Source organism: Urocampus carinirostris, chromosome 15 (genome assembly GCF_059441175.1).
Source record: "Urocampus carinirostris isolate Australia breed hairy pipefish chromosome 15, RoL_Ucar_1.0, whole genome shotgun sequence".
NCBI lineage: Eukaryota > Metazoa > Chordata > Actinopteri > Syngnathiformes > Syngnathidae > Urocampus > Urocampus carinirostris.
Genome location: NC_142363.1, coordinates 32,939,995 through 32,963,999, shown reverse-complemented (window position 1 = coordinate 32,963,999; position 24,005 = coordinate 32,939,995). Strand labels below are relative to the sequence as shown.

At 38.1% G+C, this 24,005-nt stretch overlaps 1 protein-coding gene across 3 annotated transcripts in view; it reads left to right on the top strand.

Moving 5' to 3' along the window:
* gfra4a (GDNF family receptor alpha 4a) overlaps positions 1 to 24,005 on the top strand; it is a 226,765-nt gene that overhangs the window by 186,420 nt on the left and 16,340 nt on the right. For all 3 annotated transcript variants that reach the window (XM_088355106.1, XM_088355108.1, XM_088355107.1), the window contains exons 4-6: positions 4,360 to 4,699; positions 10,293 to 10,402; positions 13,432 to 13,566. In XM_088355106.1, coding sequence (XP_088211232.1) covers positions 4,360 to 4,699; positions 10,293 to 10,402; positions 13,432 to 13,566 — 585 coding nt within the window. The remainder of the gene's footprint in view (positions 1 to 4,359; positions 4,700 to 10,292; positions 10,403 to 13,431; positions 13,567 to 24,005) is intronic.

Genomic DNA, 24,005 nt, shown 5'->3' with positions numbered 1-24,005 from the left:
ATGCGAGAGGTAAAGAGTGCCGAGTCAACAACATCTGCAGTCATTGCTAAACATTGGCTGGGATTTGAGCCGCCGCTCTCTGGAGATCCGACGTTCCCCGCCGCGGAATCGTTTTTTTTTTCGCGCTTCTGTCTTCGGGACGGCGACGCCGCCCGAAATCGAATCTCGGGCGGACAGATGGCCGATGCGGTGGCTTTACTGGTTGTGAGACCGTCGAGCTCCCAGAAGGGGTTTTCGATGGAATCCTGCGGACGTGACGATCGAAATATTGTGAGAAGAAAACAAGTTGAGATGTTTGTTTGGACAGGAACAAATTGTGAAAGCTAGCTGTAAGCAATGTTGCACTGCTCGCACATTCTCAGCGCACAAGGAAATGTAGCCAGCGCACAAAAATCAGGGCTCCAAATTGCTAATTAAGAAGCGAATGAAGTCAAAGTTACAGTGCATGAAGGTCAAAATACACGGGTTCCCCTGACGCTGTGTTCTAAATGCGGTATTTTGAAGTCAAGGTCGAAGTAGAACGAAGTCGAGTAAAGTCAGTAGAGTTTTTCGAGAACCGGCTTTTTCGGCTCGGCTCACTAAAGAGAACCGGCTCTTTCGGGTCCTAAATGGCTCTTCGGGTTGTTTTTGCTTCTCTAATCCCTACACGACCAAATATGATGTAAAATTATGCACAAAATAACTTAAAGGAAGGGGGGAAGAGAACAAAAAAGAAAAAAATACCAAAATGAAAAAGTGGTGAAAAGCTGAGAAAAAATAAACAATAGAGAAAAAAAAGAAATTTTCAGAAAAAAGCCAGAAAAAAAAGAAAGAAACGTGGGAAAAAAGTGAATAGAGAACAAAAAGAAAAAAGTAACATCTCAGAAATGAAAAAGTATTGAAAAGCTGAGAAAAAATAAACATAAGAGAAAAAAAGAAAAGAAAGAAACGTAGGAAAAAGTGAATAGAGAACAAAAAGAAAAAAGTAACATCTCGAAAAAAATAAACACAATGAGATTTTTTTTTTAAAGGAATTTAAAAAAAAAAGTAGAAAAAAACACGGAAAAACAATGTTGGCAACAAGATTTTTTTCTCATTTTTTTCTGAAATTTTCATTCTTTTTCCTCACCTTTTCACTACTTTTTCATTTTTTTTTATTTTTTTTTTGTTCTATTTCCCCCCCTTCCTTTAAGTCATTTTGTGCACAATTTTACATAATATTTGGTCATGTTGGGATTAAAGAAGCAAAAACAACCCAAGGAGCCGTTTGGGACCCAAAAGAGCCGGTTCTTTTTAGTGAGCCGAGCCGAAGAAGCCGGTTTTCGAAAAACTCTACTGACTTTACTCAACTTCGTTCTACTTCCTCGACTTCAAAATAGCGCATTTAGAACACAGCGTCAGGGGAACCCGTGCATTTTGACCTTCATGCACTGTAACTTTGACTTCATTCGCATCTTAATTGGCAATTTCGAGCCCTGATTTTTGTGAGCCGGCTAGATTTTCTTGTGCGCGGAAAAGCTGTGGGCGGTGCGCAATTGCGCACACACGCAGCTTAGGGGTAACATTGGTCGTGAGACTTGATTTTGTTACTTGTGCTACTGGTAAATAAAATTCCCTGCCCTTGGCAAACAATGCGATTGACCACCGATACCTTCAAAAAGGCTGACGTTTTGGTTTGGATCCACAAAAAGTTTCAAGACAGTGGAAGGGATGGAAGCCATTTTGGTTCGAAGTATTGGGAAATTTTGTGGGAATTGTTCCTTTGGGGTTAGGGTTTTTGGGTTAGGATCAGGGTGTCAGGGCACATGGTAATGGTTAGGGGTTATGGTTAGGATTGGGGGTTAGTAATTGGGGTTAGGGATAGTGTTACGGGTCAGGGGTAAGGGTAAGTCTTAAGGGTTTAGGGTTAGGGTTTAGGGTTGAGGTTTGGTACTAGGTTAAATGGTAGGTTTTAGGGGTTAGGGTAAGGGTTTAGGGTTAGACTAAATGTTTTGAGTTAGACTAAGGGGTTTGAGGTAAGTATTAAGGGTTAAGGTTAGGGTCTTGGGTTAGGATCAGTGTTGCGGGGAAAGGTTTGGGTCTAGTGATTAGGGTTCAGGTAAAATGTAAGGGTTAGTGATAAATGGTAGGGGGTTAGTGTTCTGGATTAGGGTTTTGGTTTGGGGTAAGTGGTTAGGGTTTAGGGTTAAGGTTGAGTGTAAGGGGTTAAGGATAGTGTTTAGGGTTTAGTTAATTGGGGTTAGGGACAGTGTTAAGGGTTAGGGTTTAGGGTTGAGTTTAGGTAATAGGTTAAAGGGTAGGTTTTAGAGGTTAGGGTAAGGGTTTAGGGTTAGACTAAATGTTTTGAGTTAGACTAAGGGGTTTGAGGTAAGTATTAAGGGTTAAGGTTAGGGTCTTGGGTTAGGATCAGTGTTGCGGGGAAAGGTTTGGGTCTAGTGATTAGGGTTCAGGTAAAATGTAAGGGTTAGTGATAAATGGTAGGGGGTTAGTGTTCTGGATTAGGGTTTTGGTTTGGGGTAAGTGGTTAGGGTTTAGGGTTAAGGTTGAGTGTAAGGGGTTAAGGATAGTGTTTAGGGTTTAGTTAATTAGGGTTAGGGACAGTGTTAAGGTTTAGGGTTGAGGTTAGGTAATAGGTTAAAGGGTAGGTGTTTGGGGTTAGAGTAAGGGTTTAGGGTTAGGCTAAGGGTTTTGGGGTTAGTATTAAAAGTTAGTGTTATGGGTTGAGGTTAGGGTCTTCGGTTAGGATCAGTGTTTGGGGGGGGAGGTTTGGGTCTAGTGGTTAGGGTTCAGGTAAGATGTAAGGGTTAGTGTTGGATATTAGGGGTTCGGGTAAGGGATTAGTGTTATGGATTAGGGTTTTGGTTAGGGTTATGGGTTTGGGATAAGTGTTTGGGTTTAGGGTTAAGGTTGAGTGTAAGGGGTTAAGGATAGTGTTTAGGGTTTTAGGTCAGTGTTAGGGGTAAGGGTTTAGTGGTTATGTTTAGGTTTCAGGGTAAGAGTTAGAGTTATGGGTGAGGAGTAGGGGTTCAGGCTTAGGGGTAAGTAGTGGTCAAAGTTAGGTGTTAGGGTTAGTTTTAGATGCTAGGGGTTTGAGTAAGGTGTCAGTGTTAGGGATTAGGGTTTTGAGTTTGCGTTTAGTGTTAAAGCTAAGGGTTTGGAGTAATTGGTTAGGGTTAAGGTAAGGTGTAGGGGTTATTTTTAGGGGTTATGGTTTAGTGTTAGCAGAAAGGGTTAGTAGTTAGATTTAGGGTTTAGTGTTTTTGTTGAAGTTTAGTGTCAGGGAAAGGGTTTATGCTCTAGGGCAGGGGTGTCAAACTCATTTTACCTCGGGGGCCACACGATAGAACAAACATTCTTTCGGGGGTCGGACTAGAATATTAGAGAGAAAGAAAAAGAGAGAATAAATAAGACAAAGTGAAGGAGAGAAAAAGAGAGAGGGTAGGACAATGAAAGAGAGAAAGGGAGAAAGAGAGAGAGAGAAGAGAGAGGGAGAGAATGTGAGAAAAAAAAGATATAAAGTCAAATAGTGAGAGAGGGGGGAAGAAAGAGAGAGAGAGAATGTGAGAAAAAAAGATATAAAAACAAATAGTGAGAGAGGGGGGAAGAAAGAGAGAGAAAGAATGATAACCTAAGATAAATAGAAAGAGAGAATGAAAGAGAGAAAGGGAGAAAGAGAGAGAGAGAAGAGAGAGGGAGATAATGTGAGAAAAAAAAAGATATAAAGACAAATAGTGAGAGAGGGGGGGAAAAAGAGAGAGAGAGAGAAGAGAGGGAGAGAGAATGTGAGAAAAAAAAGATATAAAGACAAATGATGACAGAGGGGGGAAGAAAGAGAGAGAAAGAATTATATCCAAAGATAAATAGAAAGAGAGAAAGAGGGAAGGAGAGAAAAGAGAAGGAGAGAAAGGGAGAATGGGAGAAGGAGAGAAGGGGAAAGCAGGAGAGAGCGAAAGAGAGAAAAGGAAAAATGGAAGAGAGCGCAAAAGAAGGTAAAGACACAGAGAGAGAAAGAGACAAAGAGAAACAAAAAAAAGAGACACAGAAAGTGAAAGAGAGAGAGACACACAGAGAGTGAGAGAAAAGGGGAGGAAAAGAGAGAGAGAGAGAGAGAGAAAAACAAATAAATTCAAGTACCGGTACACCGTCTTTGTGAGACGCACCTGGCTTTGGCAACATCAAGTGGACATATTTCAACCTGCAGCTCGTTTTACTCTTGCACTTCTCTGAGCGTTGTCTCGCGGGCCAGATTCAATCCCTTAGCGGGCCTGATCTGGCCCCCGGGCCGCATGCTCTAGGGTTTGGGGCTAGGGTTAGCGGTTAAGGTAAGGTTTTGGGTTTGGGGCTGACCCAGAAAAATAATGGCGCCCTTCCTCCTTTCAGAGTCCGAAGTGACGACGGTCAACCGCTGCCTGGACGCCGCCAAGGCCTGCAACATCGACGAGACGTGCCAGAAGCTGCGCACCGAGTACGTGTCGTCCTGCATCCAGCCTTCGGCCCGCTCGGGCCCCTGCAACCGACCCCGCTGCAACAAAGCCCTGCGCAAGTTCTTCGACCGCGTGCCGGCCGACTACACGCACGAGTTGCTTTTCTGTCCCTGCACCGATACCGCCTGCGCCGAGCGCCGCCGGCAGACCGTCGTGCCGGCCTGCTCCTACGAGGACAAGGAGAAGCCCGGCTGCCTGGCGCAACTCCGGATCTGTAAATCCGACTACGTCTGCAGGTGGGCTTCAACTCCAATTTTACGTTACTATTTGTGTTGGAATTCTCATCTCATCTCATCAGCCGTACCGCTTATCCTCATTAGGGTCGCGGGGGGGCTGGAGCCCATCCCAGCCGTCTCCGGGCAGTGGGCAGGGGACACCCTGAACTGGTTGCCAGCCAATCGCAGGGCACACAGGGACAGACAACTCATTCGCTCATTCACACCTAGGGACAATTTGGACCGGCCAATTCACCTGAAATGCATGTTTTTGGAATGTGGGAGGAAACCGGAGTGCCCGGAGGAAACCCACGCAAGCACGGGGAGAACATGCAAACTCCACACAGGAAGGTCAGTAGCCGGATTTGAACCCATGACCTCAGAACTGTGCTGCACACGCGCTAACCACCAGGGACAATTTCATTATCTCATCTCATCAGCTGCACCCCTAATCCTCAGTAGGGTCGCGGGGGTGCTGGAGCCCATCCCAGCAATCATCGGGCAGTGGGCAGGGAACACCCTGAACTGGTTGCCAGCCAATCGGAGGGCACACGGGGACAGACAACTCACTTGCTCTTTCACACCTAGGGACAATTTGGACCGGCCAATTCACCTGAAATGCATGTTTTTGGAACGTGGGAGGAAACCGGAGTGCCCGGAGGAAACCCACGCAAGCACGGGGAGAACATACAAACTCCGCACAGGAAGTCTGGAGCTGGATTTGAACCCACGACAGGTTCCCATGACATGAACTGTGCCGCACAAGCGCTAACCACTGTGGCCACCGTGCTGCCCATACATGTTGGAATTAATGATCAAAATGTAGCGTTTACCAAATTGTTGGAATGAGTTATAATTATAATTATATAATTATAATTTCCTTGTATTGTCATTCTGTGTAACAATGTACACAGAACGAAATGTCGATTGCACCTGACCCGTTGTAGCGAGCCGATGCAGCCGCAGCCAACAGAGGGCGCCGCCGACCACTTTTTAAGTCTTAGGAATGACTCGGCCGGGGCGCGAACCACCGACCTCCCAGTCTCAATCTGACTCCATTAACCAAACACAACTGACATTCCCCCAACAATTTATGCGCACTCGTTTCTAAGTAATCCAGTTAAAGCACAGGTGTCAAAGAGGCGGCTAACGGATGAAATCCGGACCGCGAGACGACACTCAGAGAAGCACAAGAGAAAAATATGTCAACTTGATGTTGCCAAAGCCAGGTGCCTCTCACAAGGACACTGTCCTTGTATTTTTTTCTCTCTTTCTCTCTCTGTCTCTGCCTCTCTCTCTATCTCTCTCACTTCAACACCTTTTCTCCCACTCTCTGTCCTAGTCTCTTTCACTCTGTGTCTCTCTTTTTCTCTTCCTTTGTTGCTCTTTGTCTCTTTCTCTCGTGTCTTTTTAACTTCTTTTGCTCTAACTTCATTTTTTTTCCTTTTCTCTTTCTTTCTTCCTACCCTTCGTGCTTTCTTTTCTCTTTTCTCTCCTTCTGTCTTTCTATTTCTCTTTGGATTTTTTTCTTCCTCTCCCTTTCTGTCCCCCTCTCTCACGACTTCTCTTTTTATCTCTTTTGTTTCTCACGCTCTCTCCCTCTCTCTCTTTCTTTGTCCCGCCCTCTCTCTTCTTTTCCCTCCCTATTTCTCTTATTTCTTTATCCCTCTTTTTCTTTCTCTTGAATCTACTCGTCCGGCCCCCCACAGAATGTTTGTTCTATCGTGTGGCCCCCGAGTTAAAATGAGTTTGACACCCCTGAGTTAAAGTAACCCTACACAACCCTGTCGTTAGCACAGTACAAAACATTGAATAAATGTGGTTCCGCTTCACAATTGTCTCTCACATGTTGTTGATTCTGAGATAATAACACTTCACATCACACTGAAAACACCATCCCCACTGTCAAGCATGGTGGTGGTAACATCATCCTCTCTGACTGCTTTCTTCAGCAGGCAGTGCGAAATTAGGAGTATGTATGGAGCCAAATATTCTGAAGAAAATCTGTTCACTTTCCAACAGGACAAAAACCCAAAGCGTAAACCAAAATCTACGATGAATGATTTTAAAATTAAGAATAAGAAAAAAAATGTTAGATTGGCCAAACCAAAGTCCCGACCGTAAAATTTTCTAGCGTATTGGTGGAAAGATCTGAAATATGCTGTGCACAAACGGTCATACCCAAAAACCCTTGTAGCCGTAATCGCAGGTTAGGGCCAATATTTTTGTGACGCGTACCTTCAAATTTTTTATTCGTTAGCCAGGGTTGGGTAGGGTTACTTAAACTGGATTACTTTCAATGACTTTTGGATTACTCCAATACCAAATATGCTAATAAAAGACAAAAGAAACTAAATAGGTATAAAATGACTAATTTTTGTGCAGGCTTGGGAAGTAATTGAATACATGGAATTGCAAAAATGATGTTGGCAAGCTGTTTGGATTTATTTTCATTTTGTTTCTGTCGCATTTGATGTTCGTTTTGCCGGTGATCAAAGAGATCAAAGCCGGGAGAGAAAGCTTACCACGTGTTGTGAGTCATCATTTTATTCCTATTTATTTTCTTTTGTCTTTTATTAGCACATTTGGTATTGGAGTCATCCAAAAGTAATTGAAAGTAATCCCGTTAAAATAACCCTACCCAACCCTGGTCGCATTTTATGTTAGTTTTGCCGGAGATCACAGAGATCAAAGCCAGGAGAGAAAACTTACCACGTGTTGCGAGTCATCATTTGATTCATATTTAGTTTATTTTGTCTTTTATTAGCAAATTTGGTATTAGAGTAATCCAAAAGTCATTGAAAGTAATCCAGTTAAAGTAACCCTACCCAACCCTGGTCGCATTTTATCTTAGTTTTGCCGGAGATCAAAGAGATCAAAGCCAGGAGAGAAAGTTTACCACGTGTTGTGAGTCATCATTTTATTCATATTTAGTTTCTTTTGTCTTTTATTAGCATATTTGGTATTGGAGTAATCCGAAAGTAATTGAAAGTAATCCAGTTAAAGTAACCCTACCCAACCCTGGTCGCATTTTCTTAGTTTTGCCGGAGATCAAAGAGATCAAAGCCAGGAGAGAAAGCTGAGCACGTGTTGTGAGTCATCATTTGTTTCATATTTCGTTTCTTTTGTCTTTTATTAGCATATTTGGTATTGGAGTCATCCGAAAGTAATTGAAAGTAATCCAGTTAAAGTAACCCTACCCAACCCTGGTTGCATTTTCTTAGTTTTGCCGGAGATCAAAGAGATCAAAGCCTGGAGAGAAAGCTTACCACGTGTTGTGTGTCATCATTTTATTCCTTTTTAGTTTCTTGTCTTTTATTAGCATATTTGGTATTGGAGTCATCCAAAAGTCATTGAAAGTAATCCAGTTAAAGTAACCCTACCCAACCCTGGTCGTATTTTATGTTAGTATTGCCGGAGATCAAAGAGATCAAAGCCAGGAGAGAAAGCTTACCACGTGTTGTGAGTCATCATTTGATTCCTATTTAGTTTCTTTTGTCTTTTATTAGCATATTTGGTATTGGAGTCATCCGAAAGTAATTGAAAGTAATCCAGTTAAAGTAACCCTACCCAACCCAACATTTTGCCCAGACAATAGCGAGAAGAAAAGTTAGCATGGATGTCAAAAAATCTAATTAATCTTTCATCTCTGCGTCAAGGTCTTCCCCATCCGACTGTCTGAATGGAGTAAAAGGTCTGCCCGGATTTAATTAGTCAGCCGGGTTTTAGCATTCATTAACCCGGTTTAATTAACGACAGCGGTCGTCATCGCCGCCTCCGGAGCTAGTCGAGCTAAATCGGGATTACAAAGGTTAAGCTAGCTGGCTTTCATTAGAGAATGACGGTGTTATTTGATAACGCAGGAATCGGCAATGGACTGTTTTTGAGGACTAACAAGATCTGCAGATGTTTTCGGTGAATTTTGGTCTATATTATAATGCCTTGGTACCGTAAATTCCGGACTATAGAGCGCACCTGATTATAAGCCGCACCCACCACATTTTAAGAGGATAACCGCTTTTGTACTTATATAAGCCGCACCTGTATATAAGCCGCATGCGCCCACATTAAAACATGTAACACTATCACAAACCCAAACCCGACTTTAAGTCCCGCGATTGTAACTGATTATAAAGTACACAGTCTAAAAACCACAGCCGGCAAAATGAAAGGAAAATGATACCGGTACTTAAGATTTGATGCAGACCTGCAGAGTCCGGGTCCCGTTGAAAAAAAGTCTATATTTCCAAACGTAAGGGTGGGAAAAATATATATCCACTATTGTCCGCTGCGTCCAAAAACACGCCTCACCTTTACTCCACTTCCCGTCAGCCCCCGTTGTTTTCGCCCCTTCTTTTTGATTCACCCGTGCAAAACATATCAGAATAAGTCTCTAAAATAAATACATTACAAAAATATACAGTTGCAAATACATATTATACATGGTTACACATATTTACAAAGAAAGACGGTACACCGAGAGTTTTCAAAGCTTTAATAATAATAATATAACTTTCATCCCAAACCGTGACTGTAACAGGTAGCAACACGCTACTAGCAACACGCTCGCAAAGCAGTAAACGGGTCTGTTAAAAAAATATACCGTACTTGTAATAATCATGGTAAACCGTCCTCATCTTCTTCCTTATAACTGACGCCATCAAAGTCGTCTTCCTCAGAATCGGAAAGAAACTTTGTCATATAGACGTCGTCCCATGCTCCCTTATTCCAAAACACGCTAGCGACACGCTCGCAAAGTAAAGATTACGTGCAATAGCTGTTTCCTTCTTATCGGACTGCTCGATTGCATTTAGCTTGAAAGCTGCGTCATGTGCCTTTCTTTTTTCAATTTGTATGATGAGGGTATGTTTACGCTAATTGAATTTGTGCACAAGCTAAGAAGTTGCAGTCTTCCTCGGCACATATATTTTACCGGTCTTAATCTTACCTTTTGTACTCGAGCGCCGCTGGCGGCCGTTAGAAAAATGACATCAATTGGCCGCATCACTGAATAAGCCGCAGGGTTGAACGTTTGGGGGAAAAAGTAGTGGCTTATAGTCCGGAATTTACGGTAAATCCAAAGAGAATTAGAAAAAGAGGAGATAAAAGAGAAGGAGAGAAAGTGAGAAAGAGAGAAGGGGAAAACAAGAGAGAGAGAGAGAGAGAAAGAAATAAAAAAGGAAGAGAGAGTAAAATAAGGTAAAGACACACAGAAAGAGAAAGAGACAAAGAGAAAAAGAGACAGAGTGCAAAAGAGTGAGAGAAAAAGGGAGGAAAAAAGAGCGATAAAGACAGAAAGAAATACAAGTACAGCGTCTTTGTGAGAGGCACCTGGCTTTAGCAACATCAATTAGACATATTTCAACCTGCAGCTCGTTTTTCTCTTGCGCTTCTCTAGCGTTTTCTCGCGGGCCTAATCCGGCCCGCAGGCCTCCTGTTTGACACCCCTGCTTCAGTCAATTCATTAAAATGTGAAAAACGAACAGAATATACACTATCTATGTATACACACTCGTCTAGAACATTGCTTCCAGCCATCCAACATTCTAGCACATTTCATACTTAGCACGTGGCTAAACTAGCCACGCTAACGTTCCCGTCGTCCTCGTCTCAGGTCCCGCTGGGCCCAGTTCCAGTACGACTGCCAGCCCCGGTCCGAAAGCTCCAGCGGTTGCAAGCACGAAAACCACGCAGCGTGTCTGCTAGCCTACACCGGTCTCATCGGTAAGTCAACGCATGCGAAGCCCTAAGAACTTTGAATCCAAACACCGCCTCGTTTGAAAGCCCAGGCACAGAAGGCCCCTGCGGTGTTTCGAAATGAGCTGTCACGGCCGTTTATTTTTAGAAAGGCTTCAAATATTTGGAGGTTCTTTGTACTGTCTCTTTAAACACTGCTTTGTAAAGTCTCTCTTTTCGAATATTAGCCTGAACCTCAGACTGACTCTTGTATTGAGTATTTTGGGCTATTGTGGTTGCCGTAGTTAGTGAATCAATATGGCCGACCTGTTTGCACGTGCATACCAAATTAAAAATTGACTTATTCACTCTGTTGCTGTTATGATAATGAATTTACAGGTTCTTATAACACTAACACACGTTTTTGGTTGCTGCTCGTCAATTTTTTGTATGTGTTTATGTACATTTGTGGTGTTGCCACAGCAGCAGACACAATACACTTGGCATTGTAGTCCACGCTGCGCTGCGCTTCCTATGTGCATCTCTCATTTCTAGTTTCTGTACAGTCGGGTGCATAAATTTGAACCTCTTTTCGGCCTGAGAGGCATGATACAGCAGCGGACAAGGAAAAGAAAGGTGCTAAATTTGGTTGCTGCTCGTCAAGCTTTTATATGTGTTTATGTACATTTGTGGTGTTGCCACAGCAGCAGACACAAAATACACTTGTCGTGCACACTGCGCTGCGCTTCCTATTTGCCTCTCTCATTTTTAGTTTCTGGTCTATTATTTCATATATTTGAACCTCTTTTCGGCCTGAGAGGCATGATACAGCAGCAGACAAGGAAAGGAAAGGTGCTAAAAGTGTGCCTTTCAGTCACTCAATCAGGCATACGCTGGGCAAGAGAGAGATAGGGTGCGCAATCTACGTAGAGTAGCTGTGCTGGAGGAAATTGGTATAGGGGTTTTTGGGGATTTTCTATCAAAATGTAGCGTTTACCAAATTGTTCGAATGAGTTCTCTGACTCCATTAACCTAACACAACAACAACAATTATGCACGCTCGTTTTTGAGAGAGAGTAAGTAACGTTAGCTTTCTCTTATTGGTCTTCCCCTCGGCTGAGGGCGTGTCAGTTGGGCTCCGCAATCTTCGCATACCAGCGGCGCCCGATGTGGCGACAGATGTCTGCCCTTTTACGTCTGGCCTTCTCCGTCAGCCCTTACAAGGAAGCCTAACCTTCTAATGTACCTTGAATAAAAACACAGTCAGTAAATATTTTTATTGAACTGAATACATGTACTGTAGTCAATCGTATAAAATCCTTTACAGTCAAATGTATAAAATCCTTTAGGGTGAAGTTTCAATCCCAGGACAATAGCATCGATCTGATACTAATACTTGCCAGGTATCGATACTATCGATATTTGTATCGATCCACCCATTCTACAGTTATCTCCACTTATGAAAGCTTAATCCCACATGCTATCGATTCCTCACATTCATGCTATCAAACAGGAAGTATCGCCAAATGCCGAGTCAGTAAAACGGGAGGCATCGTTTTGGGAATAATGGGAATCACAAGGTTATTATGTTTCAATTATACAGCAATATGTGTTTATACAAGCTTAACTCCTTCCAGGTTTCGTGCACGTAGCTAAAATTGCTAGGAGTGAATTTTCCAAATATAAAACAGTTAAAAACGAATTAGTTCGTTCCCATCCTCCCAAAAGCATTCGAGTGAACGCTAAATACTGATAAAACAAATCGCTAATAGCTACATAATCAAAGGAAGTTTTGAGATAAATAAGATAAAATGTGAGTTTATTATGAGACCTTATCATAACGGCGATCGCCAGAGTTGTGAGAGTGGTGAAAGTAGGAGTGGTGGTGATCGCATACCCGTCAACTTTTATGTTTTCCCTATATTTTATAGTTTGTTTTTTATCATTTCGAATTGTGTTCGACTTATCACAATTTATGTACCGAAATTAAAAGAACAAATATTTTTTTGTTAGACTAATCTCGGCTCTATTGCGGATTGTCTCGTTATATTATCGTAGATGGCTAATATTAACACGGTATTTTGTACGGCAGGGGTCGGGAACCTAGGGCTCACGAGCCATATACGGTTCATTTCATGAGTTCACATGACTCCGAGATCAAATTTTACTCGTTTATAGCAGTCAGATTTCAATTATAGCAGAGTTGAGTATAGTGCGCGCATAGCTAACATAGCGCTAATAGAAAGGATAGTATTCAAAGAGCATACTACTGTTTACAGTCAAGAGGTCACACCAACAGACCTGGAATCCCTTATGTGGAAGCTCCATAAACATTTCAGGTCCACTGTTGAGATTCTTTATGATGAAAACCCACAGAAAACCTGTAAACATCCAGAATTTCTGGCCAAGCACACAGAGTAATTTGGTTGAGTGGTAGGTGTGGGCAGAGCTATGCACACGGCACACATCTCCCTGCCCAGCGCCGTCTGCACCGAAGGTAAATACGTCGGTCTCCTTGTTTGCAGTATTTTGTGACATTTTTACGCAAGAACTCTGCTTGCACCTTGTTTTAAAACCATTATTTATGAGAATATAATGAGCTTCTCTTTCTGAAAAACTAGCTTTTATGTGGATAGCGGGTTTGGCATTGCTGAAATTTGGCTCTCTGTTTAAAAAAGAAATCAAAGTATTTCGCGATCGTGTTTGTAAGGTTAATCATAGCTTAAAAATGGGTATTGAAACCATTAATTTGTGGATCAATTCCCTGAGGTTGACAGGTATTCTTAAAATCAAACTTACTGTAACTCTAAATGAACGTTAAAACACATTTTTTTTCCTTTGCTTGTAGTAGTTTGCATGTGCAAACTGTCCGAGCTGATTCTGGCGATGAGCAGTTCCGAGCTTGAGCCCACTAGTGGTTGCCTCGGGAAATGCTCGTGACTCAGGTTCTCAGTCGTATGCAGAGCAAGTAAAAACTAGTCTATGGAAATTCCCCTGTTTAGAGGCGCTCGTCTAAATCCGTATCGCTGTTCTCTCTTTTGGGATTTCTAACGGTTCCGATTTTCTAACCGTTCCAGGCAGTACTATTACTCCCAACTACCTTGACAACTCCACCTCCAACGTGGGACCTTGGTGCTCCTGCAGTACCGGAGGACACCAACGGGAGCAGTGCGCCGATTTTCTGTCTTTCTTCCGCGACAACGTTTGCCTACGTGAGTGAAAATGAAAAAATGTACATATTGGAATTATTTTGTGGGTGCAGGACGTTGGATTTTCGAGAAACTTGGAATAGCAAAAAAATATTTGCAGGAACTTATCATTGATTTAGCTAGCCATTGGGGTTAGCATATCAGGTCAAAAATCACGTAAGGGGTTAGCATGTCAAGTCAAAAAACACATTAGCCGTTAGCATTTCGGATAAAGACGTAAGGGGTTAGCATGTTAAGTCAGAAACATATAAGAGGTTAGCATGTCAAATAAACACGTAATGGGTTAGCATGTCAGGTCAAATAAAAACGCAAGGGGTTAGCATGTCAAGTCAAAAAACACATTAGCCGTTAGCATTTCGTATAAAGACGTAAGGGGTTAGCATGTTAAGTCAGAAACATATAAGAGGTTAGCATGTCAAATAAACACGTAATGGGTTAGCATGTCAGGTCAAATAAAAACGCAAGGGGTTAGCATTTCAAGTCGAAAAACACATTAGCCGTTAGCATTTCGGATAAAGACGTAAGGGGTTAGCATGTTAAGTCAGAAACATATAAGAGGTTAGCATGTCAAATAAACATGTAAGGGGTTAGCATGTCAGGTCAAATAAAAACGCAAGGGGTTAGCATGTCAAGTCAAAAAAGACATTAGCCGTTAGCATTTCGGATAAAGTTGTAAGGGGTTAGTATGTTAAGTCAAAAACATCTAAGAGGTTAGCATGTCAAATAAACATGTAAGGGGTTAGCATGTCAGGTCAAATAAAAACGCAAGGGGTTAGCATGTCAAGTCAAAAAAGACATTAGCCGTTAGAATTTCGGATAAAGACGTAAGGGGTTAGCATGTTAAGTCAGAAACATATAAGAGGTTAGCATGTCAAATAAACACGTAATGGGTTAGCATGTCAGGTCAAATAAAAACGCAAGGGGTTAGCATGTCAAGTCAAAAAACACATTAGCCGTTAGCATTTCGGATAAAGACGTAAGGGGTTAGCATGTCAAGTCAAAAACATATAAGAGGTTAGCATGTCAAATAAACATGTAAGGGGTTAGCATGTCAGGTCAAATAAAAACGCAAGGGGTTAGCATGTCAAGTCAAAAAAGACATTAGCCGTTAGCATTTCGGATAAAGTTGTAAGGGGTTAGTATGTTAAGTCAAAAACATCTAAGAGGTTAGCATGTCAAATAAACATGTAAGGGGTTAGCATGTCAGGTCAAATAAAAACGCAAGGGGTTAGCATGTCAAGTCAAAAAAGACATTAGCCGTTAGCATTTCGGATAAAGTCGTAAGGGGTTAGCAAGTTAAGTCAAAAAGGTATAAGAAGTTAGCATGTCAAATAAACATGTAAGGGGTTAGCATGTCAAGTCAAAAAACACATTAGCCGTTAGCATTTCGAATAAAGACGTAAGGGGTTAGCATGTTAAGTCAGAAACATATAAGAGGTTAGCATGTCAAATAAACACGTAATGGGTTAGCATGTCAGGTCAAATAAAAACGCAAGGGGTTAGCATGTCAAGTCAAAAAAGACATTAGCCGTTAGCATTTCGGATAAAGACGTAAGGGGTTAGCATGTTAAGTCAGAAACATATAAGAGGTTAGCATGTCAAATAAACATGTAAGGGGTTAGCATGTCAGGTCAAATAAAAACGCAAGGGGTTAGCATGTCAAGTCAAAAAAGACATTAGCCGTTAGCATTTCGGATAAAGTTGTAAGGGGTTAGTATGTTAAGTCAAAAACATCTAAGAGGTTAGCATGTCAAATAAACATGTAAGGGGTTAGCATGTCAAGTCAAAAAACTCATTAGCCGTTAGCATTTCGGATAAAGACGTAAGGGGTTAGCGTGTGAAGTAAAAAATAGGTAAAGGGACAGCGTGTCAAAAAAGGCAAAGCAGGAAAGAGGTTAGCATGTTAAGTCAAAAACATCAAAGAGGTTAGCATGTCAGGTCAAAAATCACGTAGGGGGTTAGCATGTCAAGTCAAAAAACACATTAGCCATTAGCATTTCGGATAAAGACGTAAGGGGTTAGCATGTTAAGTCAGAAACATATTAGAGGTTAGCATGTTGTATATAGAGGTTAGTGTTTTTGTAGTTGACACGCTAACCCCTTACATGTTTTTACATGACATGCTAACCCCTTACGTGTTTTTCGATTCTATGTGGTAAACCCTTTGGTGTTTTTTGACTTGACATTCTTGTTTTGCCTTTTTTGACACGCTGTCCCTTTACCTATTTTTGACTTCACATGCTAACCTCTTGAGTGTTTATTTGACTTGACATGCTAACCCCTTACATGTTTATTTGACATGCTAACCTCTTAGATGTTTTTGACTTAACATACTAACCCCTTACATCTTTATCCGAAATGCTAATGGCTAATGTGTTTTTTGACTTGACATGCTAACCTCTTGCGTTTTTTCAAGATATGTACTTTATTGTGTTTTTTGACATAGTATCCGTTTTGCGTTTTTTCGTCATACTAACCCCTTTGCGTTTTTTCAAGATTCTTACTTTTTTGTGTTTTTCGACATACTAACCCCTTTGTGTTTTTTCAAGGTATTTACTTTATTGTGTTTTTTGACATAGTATCCGTTTCGTGTTTTTTCGACATACTAACCCCTTTGTTTTTTTCAAGATACTTACTTTTTTTTGTTTTTCGACATACTAACCCCTTTGTGTTTTTTCAAGATATTTCATTTTTTGTGTTTTTTGACATAGTTTCAGTTTTGTGTTTTTCGACATACTAACTAACCCCTTTGTGTTTTTTCAAATGTTTCCTTTTTTTGTTTTTTGACATAGTATCCGTTTTGCGTTTTTTCGTCATACTAACCCCTTTGCGTTTTTTCAAGATTCTTACTTTTTTGTGTTTTTCGACATACTAACCCCTTTGTGTTTTTTCAAGATATTTACTTTATTGTGTTTTTTGACATAGTATCCGTTTTGCGTTTTTTCGACATACTAACCCCTTTGCGTTTTTTCAAGATACTTACTTTTTTGTGTTTTTTGACTTACTCATCGTTTTTTGTTTTTCGACATACTAACTAACCCCTTTGTGATTTTTGACATACTAACCCCTTTGTGTTTTTTCAAGATATATACTTTATTGTGTTTTTGGACATAGTATCCGTTTTGCGTTTTTTCGACATACTTAGCCCTTTGCGTTTTTCGACATACTAACCCCTTTGTGTTTTTTCAAGATACTTACTTTTTTTGTTTTTCGACATAGTATCCGTTTCGTGTTTTTTCGACATACTAACCCCTTTGTGTTTTTTCAAGATACTTACTTTTTTGCGTTTTTCGACATACTAACCCCTTTGTGTTTTTTCAAGATATTTACTTTATTGTGTTTTTTGACATAGTATCCGTTTTGCGTTTTTTCGACATACTAACCCCTTTGTGTTTTTTCAAGATACTTACTTTTTTGTGTTTTTTGACTTACTCATCGTTTTTTGTTTTTCGACATACTAACTAACCCCTTTGTGATTTTTCAAGATATATACTTTATTGTGTTTTTGGACATAGTATCCGTTTTGCGTTTTTTCGACATACTTAGCCCTTTGCGTTTTTCGACATACTAACCCCTTTGTGTTTTTTCAAGATACTTACTTTTTTTGTTTTTCGACATAGTATCCGTTTCGTGTTTTTTCGACATACTAACCCCTTTGTGTTTTTTTCAAGATACTTACTTTTTTTTGTTTTTCGACATACTAACCCTTTTGTGTTTTTTCAAGATATTTACTTTATTGTGTTTTTTGACATAGTATCCGTTTTGCGTTTTTTCGACATACTAACCCCTTTGCGTTTTTTCAAGATACTTACTTTTTTGCGTTTTTCGACATACTAACCCCTTTGTGTTTTTTTCAAGATACTTACTTTTTTTTTTTTCGACATACTAACCCCTTTGTGTTTTTTCAAGATATTTACTTTATTGTGTTTTTTGACATAGTATCCGTTTTGCGTTTTTTCGACATACTAACGCCTTTGTGTTTTTTTCAAGATACTTACCTTTTTTGTTTTTCGACATAGTATCCGTTTCGTGTTTTTTCGACATACTAACCCCTTTGTGTTTTTTTCAAGATACTTACTTTTTTTTGTTTTTCGACATACTAACCCCTTTGTGTTTTTTCAAGATATTTACTTTATTGTGTTTTTTAACATAGTATCCGTTTTGCGTTTTTTCGACATACTAACCCCTTTGTGTTTTTTTCAAGATACTTACTTTTTTTGTTTTTCGACATACTAACCCCTTTGTCTTTTTTCAAGATATTTCATTTTTTGTGTTTTTTTACATAGTATCCGTTTTGTGTTTTTCGACATACTAACCCTTTTGTTTTTTTTCAAGATATGTACTTTATTTTGTTTTTTGACATAGTATCCGTTCTGCGTTTTTTCGTCATACTAACCCCTTTGCGTTTTTTCAAGATACTTACTTTTTTGTGTTTTTTTGACTTACTCATCGTTTTTTGTTTTTCGACATACTAACTAACCCCTTTGTGATTTTTGACATACTAACCCCTTTGCGTTTTTTCAAGATACTTACTTTTTTGCGTTTTTCGACATACTAACCCCTTTGTGTTTTTTTCAAGATACTTACTTTTTTGCGTTTTTCGACATACTAACCCCTTTGTGTTTTTTCAAGATATTTACTTTATTGTGTTTTTTGACATAGTATCCGTTTTGCGTTTTTTCGACATACTAACGCCTTTGTGTTTTTTTTCAAGATACTTACTTTTTTTGTTTTTCGACATAGTATCCGTTTCGTGTTTTTTCGACATACTAACCCCTTTGTGTTTTTTTCAAGATACTTACTTTTTTTTGTTTTTTGACATAGTATCCGTTTTGCGTTTTTTCGTCATACTAACCCCTTTGCGTTTTTTCAAGATACTTACTTTTTTGTGTTTTTTTGACTTACTCATCGTTTTTTGTTTTTCGACATACTAACTAACCCCTTTGTGATTTTTGACATACTAACCCCTTTGTGTTTTTTCAAGATATATACTTTATTGTGTTTTTTGACATAGTATCCGTTTTGCGTTTTTTCGTCATACTAACCCCTTTGCGTTTTTTCAAGATACTTACTTTTTTGTGTTTTTTGACTTACTCATCGTTTTTTGTTTTTCGACATACTAACTAACCCCTTTGTGATTTTTGACATACTAACCCCTTTGTGTTTTTTCAAGATACTTACTTTTTTGCGTTTTTCGACATACTAACCCCTTTGTGTTTTTTCAAGATATATACTTTATTGTGTTTTTTGACATAGTATCCGTTTCGTGTTTTTTCGACATACTAACCCCTTTGTGTTTTTTTCAAGATACTTACTTTTTTTGTTTTTCGACATAGTATCCGTTTCGTGTTTTTTCGACATACTAACCCCTTTGTGTTTTTTTCAAGATACTTACTTTTTTTTGTTTTTTGACATAGTATCCGTTTTGCGTTTTTTCGTCATACTAACCCCTTTGCGTTTTTTCAAGATACTTACTTTTTTGTGTTTTTTTGACTTACTCATCGTTTTTTGTTTTTCGACATACTAACTAACCCCTTTGTGATTTTTGACATACTAACCCCTTTGTGTTTTTTCAAGATATATACTTTATTGTGTTTTTTGACATAGTATCCGTTTTGCGTTTTTTCGTCATACTAACCCCTTTGTGTTTTTTCAAGATATTTACTTTATTGTGTTTTTTTGACATAGTATCCGTTTCGTGTTTTTTCGACATACTAACCCCTTTGTGTTTTTTTCAAGATACTTACTTTTTTTTGTTTTTCGACATACTAACCCCTTTGTGTTTTTTCAAGATATTTCATTTTTGTGTTTTTTGACATAGTTTCAGTTTTGTGTTTTTCGACATACTAACTAACCCCTTTGTGTTTTTTCAAATGTTTCCTTTTTTTGTTTTTTGACATAGTATCCGTTTTGCGTTTTTTCGTCATACTAACCCCTTTGCGTTTTTTCAAGATTCTTACTTTTTTGTGTTTTTCGACATACTAACCCCTTTGTGTTTTTTCAAGATATTTACTTTATTGTGTTTTTTGACATAGTATCCGTTTTGCGTTTTTTTCGACATACTAACCCCTTTGTGTTTTTTCAAGATACTTACTTTTTTGTGTTTTTTGACTTACTCATCGTTTTTTGTTTTTCGACATACTAACTAACCCCTTTGTGATTTTTGACATACTAACCCCTTTGTGTTTTTTCAAGATATATACTTTATTGTGTTTTTTGACATAGTATCCGTTTTGCGTTTTTTCGACATACTAACCCCTTTGTGTTTTTTCAAGATACTTACTTTTTTGTGTTTTTTTGACTTACTCATCGTTTTTTGTTTTTCGACATACTAACTAACCCCTTTGTGATTTTTGACATACTAACCCCTTTGTGTTTTTTCAAGATATATACTTTATTGTGTTTTTTGACATAGTATCCGTTTTGCGTTTTTTCGTCATACTAACCCCTTTGCGTTTTTTCAAGATTCTTACTTTTTTGTGTTTTTCGACATACTAACCCCTTTGTGTTTTTTCAAGATATTTACTTTATTGTGTTTTTTGACATAGTATCCGTTTCGTGTTTTTTCGACATACTTAGCCCTTTGCGTTTTTCGACATACTAACCCCTTTGTGTTTTTTCAAGATACTTACTTTTTTTGTTTTTCGACATAGTATCCGTTTCGTGTTTTTTCGACATACTAACCCCTTTGTGTTTTTTCAAGATACTTACTTTTTTGCGTTTTTCGACATACTAACCCCTTTGTGTTTTTTCAAGATATTTACTTTATTGTGTTTTTTGACATAGTATCCGTTTTGCGTTTTTTCGACATACTAACCCCTTTGTGTTTTTTCAAGATACTTACTTTTTTGTGTTTTTTGACTTACTCATCGTTTTTTGTTTTTCGACATACTAACTAACCCCTTTGTGATTTTTGACATACTAACCCCTTTGTGTTTTTTCAAGATATATACTTTATTGTGTTTTTTGACATAGTATCCGTTTTGCGTTTTTTCGTCATACTAACCCCTTTGTGTTTTTTCAAGATATTTACTTTATTGTGTTTTTTTGACATAGTATCCGTTTCGTGTTTTTTCGACATACTAACCCCTTTGTGTTTTTCTCAAGATACTTACTTTTTTTTGTTTTTCGACATACTAACCCCTTTGTGTTTTTTCAAGATATTTCATTTTTTGTGTTTTTTGACATAGTTTCAGTTTTGTGTTTTTCGACATACTAACTAACCCCTTTGTGTTTTTTCAAATGTTTCCTTTTTTTGTTTTTTGACATAGTATCCGTTTTGCGTTTTTTCGTCATACTAACCCCTTTGTGTTTTTTCAAGATATATACTTTATTGTTTTTTGACATAGTATCCGTTTTGCGTTTTTTCGACATACTTAGCCCTTTGTGTTTTTTCAAGATATTTACTTTATTGTGTTTTTTGACATAGTATCCGTTTTGCGTTTTTTCGACATACTAACCCCTTTGTGTTTTTTCAAGATATATACTTTATTGTTTTTTGACATAGTATCCGTTTTGCGTTTTTTCGACATACTTAGCCCTTTGCGTTTTTCGACATACTAACCCCTTTGCGTTTTTTCAAGATACTTACTTTTTTGTGTTTTTTGACTTACTCATCGTTTTTTGTTTTTCGACATACTAACTAACCCCTTTGTGATTTTTGACATACTAACCCCTTTGTGTTTTTTCAAGATATATACTTTATTGTGTTTTTTGACATAGTATCCGTTTTGCGTTTTTTCGTCATACTAACCCCTTTGCGTTTTTTCAAGATTCTTACTTTTTTGTGTTTTTCGACATACTAACCCCTTTGTGTTTTTTCAAGATATTTACTTTATTGTGTTTTTTGACATAGTATCCGTTTCGTGTTTTTTCGACATACTAACCCCTTTGTGTTTTTTTCAAGATACTTACTTTTTTTGTTTTTCGACATACTAACCCCTTTGTGTTTTTTCAAGATATTTCATTTTTTGTGTTTTTTGACATAGTTTCAGTTTTGTGTTTTTCGACATACTAACCCCTTTGTGTTTTTTCAAATGTTTCCTTTTTTTGTTTTTTGACATAGTATCCGTTTTGCGTTTTTTCGACATACTTAGCCCTTTGTGTTTTTCGACATACTAACCCCTTTGTGTTTTTTCAAGATACTTACTTTTTTTGTTTTTCGACATAGTATCCGTTTCGTGTTTTTTCGACATACTAACCCCTTTGTGTTTTTTCAAGATACTTACTTTTTTGCGTTTTTCGACATACTAACCCCTTTGTGTTTTTTCAAGATATATACTTTATTGTTTTTTGACATAGTATCCGTTTTGCGTTTTTTCGACATACTTAGCCCTTTGCGTTTTTCGACATACTAACCCCTTTGCGTTTTTTCAAGATACTTACTTTTTTGTGTTTTTTGACTTACTCATCGTTTTTTGTTTTTCGACATACTAACTAACCCCTTTGTGATTTTTGACATACTAACCCCTTTGTGTTTTTTCAAGATATATACTTTATTGTGTTTTTTGACATAGTATCCGTTTTGCGTTTTTTCGTCATACTAACCCCTTTGCGTTTTTTCAAGATTCTTACTTTTTTGTGTTTTTCGACATACTAACCCCTTTGTGTTTTTTCAAGATATTTACTTTATTGTGTTTTTTGACATAGTATCCGTTTCGTGTTTTTTCGACATACTAACCCCTTTGTGTTTTTTTCAAGATACTTACTTTTTTTGTTTTTCGACATACTAACCCCTTTGTGTTTTTTCAAGATATTTCATTTTTTGTGTTTTTTGACATAGTTTCAGTTTTGTGTTTTTCGACATACTAACCCCTTTGTGTTTTTTCAAATGTTTCCTTTTTTTGTTTTTTGACATAGTATCCGTTTTGCGTTTTTTCGACATACTTAGCCCTTTGTGTTTTTCGACATACTAACCCCTTTGTGTTTTTTCAAGATACTTACTTTTTTTGTTTTTCGACATAGTATCCGTTTCGTGTTTTTTCGACATACTAACCCCTTTGTGTTTTTTCAAGATACTTACTTTTTTGCGTTTTTCGACATACTAACCCCTTTGTGTTTTTTCAAGATACTTACTTTTTTGTGTTTTTTTGACTTACTCATCGTTTTTTGTTTTTCGACATACTAACTAACCCCTTTGTGATTTTTGACATACTAACCCCTTTGCGTTTTTTCAAGATACTTACTTTTTTGCGTTTTTCGACATACTAACCCCTTTGTGTTTTTTTCAAGATACTTACTTTTTTGCGTTTTTCGACATACTAACCCCTTTGTGTTTTTTCAAGATATTTACTTTATTGTGTTTTTTGACATAGTATCCGTTTTGCGTTTTTTCGACATACTAACGCCTTTGTGTTTTTTTCAAGATACTTACTTTTTTTGTTTTTCGACATAGTATCCGTTTCGTGTTTTTTCGACATACTAACCCCTTTGTGTTTTTTTCAAGATACTTACTTTTTTTTGTTTTTTGACATAGTATCCGTTTTGCGTTTTTTCGTCATACTAACCCCTTTGCGTTTTTTCAAGATACTTACTTTTTTGTGTTTTTTTGACTTACTCATCGTTTTTTGTTTTTCGACATACTAACTAACCCCTTTGTGATTTTTGACATACTAACCCCTTTGTGTTTTTTCAAGATATATACTTTATTGTGTTTTTTGACATAGTATCCGTTTTGCGTTTTTTCGTCATACTAACCCCTTTGCGTTTTTTCAAGATACTTACTTTTTTGTGTTTTTTTGACTTACTCATCGTTTTTTGTTTTTCGACATACTAACTAACCCCTTTGTGATTTTTGACATACTAACCCCTTTGTGTTTTTTCAAGATATATACTTTATTGTGTTTTTTGACATAGTATCCGTTTTGCGTTTTTTCGTCATACTAACCCCTTTGTGTTTTTTCAAGATATTTACTTTATTGTGTTTTTTTGACATAGTATCCGTTTCGTGTTTTTTCGACATACTAACCCCTTTGTGTTTTTTTCAAGATACTTACTTTTTTTTGTTTTTCGACATACTAACCCCTTTGTGTTTTTTCAAGATATTTCATTTTTTGTGTTTTTTGACATAGTTTCAGTTTTGTGTTTTTCGACATACTAACTAACCCCTTTGTGTTTTTTCAAATGTTTCCTTTTTTTGTTTTTTGACATAGTATCCGTTTTGCGTTTTTTCGTCATACTAACCCCTTTGCGTTTTTTCAAGATTCTTACTTTTTTGTGTTTTTCGACATACTAACCCCTTTGTGTTTTTTCAAGATATTTACTTTATTGTGTTTTTTGACATAGTATCCGTTTTGCGTTTTTTCGACATACTAACCCCTTTGTGTTTTTTCAAGATACTTACTTTTTTGTGTTTTTTGACTTACTCATCGTTTTTTGTTTTTCGACATACTAACTAACCCCTTTGTGATTTTTGACATACTAACCCCTTTGTGTTTTTTCAA